The following is a 6002-nucleotide window of genomic DNA, read 5'->3' on the forward strand; positions in this document are numbered from 1 at the left end:
TCCTTAACTTTGAAGTACTTTACAGAGATAATCTAAAACAGCAGAAAACTTTGCTATATATTTTGATTTCTAAAACAATTATTATTTTCATAGGAAAGATCAAAATGAAAGCTAAGAATAGCCAGGAACTAGATTAGGGTTCTATTTCCAATCAGGGCACATGCCTGGGTTTCAGGCTCAATCCCCAGTAGGGGGAGTATAGGAGGCAGCCAATCAATGATTCTCTTTCATCATTCTCTCATAATGGGGAGAAGAAAAATTTTGTGAATAAGAGAAAAATGAAGGACACCCAAAGTGTCTTTCTTATTTCTGATCTCTAGCAATCTTAGAAGTGTTTGATGTTTCTATCTCTCTCCCTTCCTCTCTGAAATCAATTAAAAATATATATTTTTTTAAAAAACAACAAACAGCCGAAGCCGGTTTGGCTCAGTGGATAGAGCGTCGGCCTGAGGACTCAAGGGTCCCAGGTTCGATTCCGGTCAGGGGCATGTACCTGGGTTGCGGGCACATCCCCAGTGGGAGATGTGCAGGAGGCAGCTGGTCGATGTTTCTCTCTCATCGATGTTTCTAGCTCTCTATTTCTCTCCCTTCCTCTCTGTAAAAAATCAATAAAATATATTTAAAAAAAATAAAAATAAAAAAATAAAAAACAACAAACATATACCAAACAATTCTAGATTATTATTAGAGAACCTTAAAGGTAACATGTCAGTGACATTTAACTGCTAAAGTTTTTTATTTGTTTTTATTATCTTACTAGAGGCCCGATGCATGAAATTCGTGCAATGGAATAGGCCCTCCAGCCCTGGCTTCGTCCAGAAGGTCATCTGGATGGTCATTCTGCTGTTCGGCCATTCAGTCTAATTAGCATATTATGCTTTTATTATAAAGATTTCAACACAATATCAAATAATTCTGTTGCATTGGTATAGTTTACTACCTTTTTATTGCTGTTTGTTTGTCTGTTTGATTTTAAAGGCCTGATTGCCGAGGCATTTAGCCAACAGGAAAATATGAATGATTCTAGGCAGCAGTCACTGTTCTTCATCACACTTCCAGATTTACAGAAACTCTGTGCCGTCAAGATAATATTGCATAATGGGGTGGCAGATACCGAGATTAGAAGTACACAAATTAAGATGTGCAGGTAAGAATATATTTATAACTAATGGTTTCTAAACTTTTTAAGACCTGTGAGAGCTGTTTTAGAAGTATCTTCTTTAAAGCAAAGTACTCAGTTTGTGTATATTATTTTAAAATAAAATTTTGTTTGGGCTAGGTATATAGGATTACATTTAAAATACTTGAGATAGAATATCTCACTGTTTATAGACATTGGTGAAATAAATCAGGTTCCTCAAAACTTAGAGGTAGCAATTAATAAATACTGAGTACCTTCTGTTTATGAGGCACTTTAAGAGATACTGTAAACATTTTAAATTAATATAATTTCTTAATATTCAGGTCAATAAAGAGTATTTCTGAAGAATATTTCTCCAACAACTATTTTGAAATGTCTAACCCAATATAGTCTTTGGAAGGCAGCTAAGTTGAAGCCTCAAGTCTAACTCCCTGATTACTGAGGACCCACCGCGTACCAGTCCTTTCAATTGTTTGAGGCACTCAAAAAAAGACTCAGAATACATGACAAGATTCTCTCTGTAACTGAATTTCTTGGGGAGGAACAAACACTTCTAAAATTGCTAGGGGTCAGAAATAAGAAAGACACTTGGGGTGTCCTCCATTTTTCTCCTATTAACAAAACTTTTCTTCTCCCTGTTGTATATATTCCCACCCAAGTGCATCTAGGAGCCTTTACCCTTCCTGCTAGTATGTAGTTTGATACCTGCTGAGCAGTTATCTGTGACCCATTTGGGGAACAAATAGGTAGAAAACTGTCTGCAAGATTTTCTCACGTTTGCTCTCAAATGGAATGAGGCCATGCCCATAGAGTGGGATGTTTTTACTCATCCTCCCAGTAACTGAGAAATTCAGACAAAGGCAGGCCTTGTAAAAGCAAGTACCTGCTGTACCCAGGTTCTGACATCAAAGATGAGACTGGGTTTGTCTCATCTTACTTTTTGAGATAACCCCTCCCCAACACACACTCACTCATGGTTTTTTAAATTGGTTTCCTAGATGATTAGTAATTTGGAAAATTATATTTTCAACTCTTCCTTTTTGTGTTTTCCCACCTTTTCCTTGACCTTTGAAAACAAAATTATTGATAATTTCAATTGTAGCAATTTTTGTTTTAAGTTTATTTGGCTGTTAAATGCTAAACTAAAATCACTAATGTCATCTGACTTGGACAAAATTTTCATTTTTGCAGGAAAAGAATCTAGTTCTAACATTGAACTAGTTGATAAATTCACTGATAGTTGAGTCCTTAAACTGTTGCCCCTGTTCCCCCAACCACCACTTAAAAAAACAAAGGAAAATGGAAGAAAAGGAAGTTAAAAGAGCTGGATTCTTCAGTGTTAAGACTTCTTTAAGTCTACACTTACGATAGAAATGGGGTTTTAAAAGGGGAATTCATATTCACAGGTGAAAGAGGTTAAGAAACTTAGATGCAGGGACAAATTTACAAATTAATATCAATATCTGTAACTTAAAATTCCCTTAATTCAAGTCTTGGCTGAGTGCCTACAGTGTTCAAGGTAATGCTAAGTGTGGGGAGAGATACAGAAATCTATAACACAATCTTTGCCTGGAAGAGACTTAAACTTGTAATTGGAGCTAAGTGATTTTAAAATGTTCCGTTAAAGGAAAAAACAGATAGTGGACAAGTCCACTTCAAAATGAATAATTTTATCTCCACAGGCAGTTGCTGTTTTTGCACCAAGATATTCTTGTATCACCTGTGCCTGGAATATTTAGCCAAATTTGGGTGGTGATGGCGGTTAGTATTTTAACATTTTATAAAGTATTCTTACTAATTATTTGGGGCAATATTGATAAACAGTAATTCAGGTACTAATTATAGCTCAAATTGAAGATGGTTTATGAAGACTAATTATAGTGTTTTGAAGTTTGAAGCATAGCAGACTTTAACATTGATATATCTGACATTCAAAATCTATTTTTGTGGTTCTAATTTCATATTTAGTTTTTTGTGTCATAAATGTTAAGATGAAGACTACAAATGATGATTAATATGTTACTGCAACATTTTTAATGATATAATCCTTTTCTCATATTTTATTCTTTAGAATTCCACTTAATATAAAGGAAGAAGTTTCTCATTCCATCAAATCTCCAATTGTTTTTAAATAATTTAGATCAACATTTTTTTTTCATTTGGAAAATTACCAAAAAAAAATTTACACTTAGTAAAATTAGAACAAGAAACATTTCCCTGTGCTGTATATAACTAGGAATTATAATGAAGGGTCAGAATTCTGTATAAAAATCATACCATCCTAAGATTTTTGTCAAATATCTTTCTGGAAATGATCTTATTCTGAGATTTTAAGTTCCCAGAATTTATTGAAATCAACATTTATTAACAGTGCTGATAAACCATACAAAATTATTAGTTCTTTTATTTTCCTTCTAGGTTATATTGTTATATGTTCATTTTTTCCCCCCTCTCATCCTTAATATCATTTTTAAGAAAGACAAGCTGTTGGTAAACAACTAGACACTCATACCTCTTAATTGTGTGTGTTTTTTCTACCTGGAAATTTTATGGAATAAGGAAGAGATTGTTCTTTAGCTTTCTAGTAAATTCAAAATATCTAATCTTAGAATAGCCACCTAAAAATGTTTTGCTTTATTGCAAATATATTACATGCTATAAAAAAATTTACAACATTATTTAAAAAGGAATTATTATGCATACTATTTTAAAGCTTGCCTTTCATTTTCCCTTTAACAGCCTCTCCTGGATACTGTTCTGTCAACACATGTATCTTTCTCAATTTTAAGGCTGTGAAATATTTCATTGTATGGCTATAAAATAATTTATACATATCTGAGTTTCTAGTTTTGTGCTATTACAAACAGTGCTTCGGAAAGCATTACTGAAATTATATAATTTTCGTTTGGTAGTTTCTATGGATTAAATTCTTAGAAGAGGGATGGCAGCCCATTTTAACTGTAATCTAGATACTGCAAAATTGCTATCTGAACAGTTCTTCTAGATTACATTTTTAACAAATGATGTATGAAAAAGCCTATTGTTCCACATCCTCACAAATACTGGATATGCTCAACCTTTATACACCTGCCAATCTTTTAGCTTACAAATAATATCTTCTTTTTTAAAAAAAATATATTTTATTGATTTTTTTACAGAGAGGGATAGAGAGTTAGAAACATCGATGAGAGAGAAACATCAATTCAGCTGCTTCCTGCACACTCCCTACTGGGGATGTGCCTGCAACCAAGGTACATGCCCTTGACTGGAATCGAACCTGGGACCCTTCAGTCCGCAGGCCAACGCTCTATCCACTGAGCCAAACTGGTCAGGGCAATAATATCTTCTTTTTATTTGTATTTATTTCATTGGTGAGTTGAAGCGCCTTGGCCTTTTGAACTTTCTCTGATCTTCCACTATGTCCATTTTCCTTCTTAAGATATAATAACTTACTGTATATTATGAAAGATGTTAAATATTTATTGGACTCTTTCTTCTTATGGTTTCTGGTTCATGTCACCCCCAGAAAGGCTTTCCTCATTTTGAGAATGTATCCACAGATTCTATTTCAGGGAGAGAGTGGTCATCACTTGCTTCTCCAAGGCATAAAAGCTATCAGGATGATGGCCTGATTCTGTGCTCTCTGCTGTGTAACATTTAAAGTCTTTTATGTATTGCTTTATTTAATATATGTTAAGTCATCTTTATAAATGTGGATTTTTGTTATAGATACCATTTTATAAAGCTGGAAAACTTAATGCCTATATTGAAAAATATGGAGCTAAGGTACGTTTTTTTTTAAAGATGATAATTTCAGATGCTGTTTATATTGATTTTGTATTCAACTTCTTTTATAAGCCAACAAAAATTGGAGTATCTTTCTCATAATTTGTTACTATGCATGTGAAAGAGCTGAACAATTTTTTTCTCAAGCAATTAATTTGTGCACAGTTAGTAGAGACAGAGGGGAAGAGGATTATTTTTTTGTTGAATACTTTCTTGCAGGCATTTTACATGGCATAATCTTATTTAGCATATATAACTTCCAAGAACTGAATATCCCCATTTTAAAGATGAAGAAAATGAAACCCAGAGAAACAAAAATATTATAAGCAGAGGCACAAAACAATATAAATTGTATTCTACATGGTAATGAATTTCTGGATCTTAGCAAGGAAAATATAAATACCTCGGTTGAGCACCTCTTGTGTCTCAGTTACTCAGACCATGGAGACTTGGCTAGAGCTCACTTCATGTTTCTGCATGTTTCTCTGAGGCGCACTGTGTTCTGGATTATTCTAGCAGGCTGATCAACTGGGGTTTGGGATAATGAGGTTTCTGGTCAACTCCAAGATTAGATACTTTCTTTAGGTTCTAGGAGGATTATAACGTCTTAACAATACCCGAAGGTGCTTTGCAACTCCATAAGAAATCTCTGAAGAACCCGAAAGCTGGTTTCAGCTGTCAGTCATAATCTATGGGAAAGCTGTATTCTTTAATCTTTTGGCTAAGACAAATCTGAACTATGAGAACCATATTTACGGTATATCATTTACCTAGAACTAGAAACTAGGTCTTCAGGGATCCCTACAAAACTCTGTCCTTTATTGTGGAAATGTCTCATGGTTTTGTGGGGACTCCTTTGCTGTCTTACTGTCACACTCTTGGGGGAATTTAATACTTTTATTAATATATTGACTTAAAGGTAAACATTATGTTGTTTTTTGACAAATGTGTTACAAAAATAATAGATACAATACGATTTTAGAAATGAATAATAAGGATCAAAACAGTTATTTTTAGCACAAGAATATATAGCATTTCAGTATTGATTTAGTAAAAGAATATTTATACCAACTAT

The 6002-nt window shown here is 33.6% G+C and overlaps 1 protein-coding gene across 1 annotated transcript in view; it reads left to right on the forward strand.

The window, feature by feature from the left end:
- The first annotated feature begins 1013 nt into the window (after positions 1-1013).
- Positions 1014-6002, forward strand: part of LOC102260074 (chromosome unknown open reading frame, human C18orf63) — a 20465-nt gene continuing 15476 nt past the window's right edge. The window contains exons 1-3 of the mRNA XM_014535967.1: positions 1014-1147; positions 2824-2902; positions 4871-4927. Of these exons, the coding sequence (XP_014391453.1) occupies positions 1014-1147; positions 2824-2902; positions 4871-4927 (270 nt within the window). The remainder of the gene's footprint in view (positions 1148-2823; positions 2903-4870; positions 4928-6002) is intronic.

This window comes from Myotis brandtii, unplaced genomic scaffold (genome assembly GCF_000412655.1).
Source record: "Myotis brandtii unplaced genomic scaffold, ASM41265v1 scaffold154, whole genome shotgun sequence".
Taxonomy (NCBI): Eukaryota; Metazoa; Chordata; class Mammalia; order Chiroptera; family Vespertilionidae; genus Myotis; species Myotis brandtii.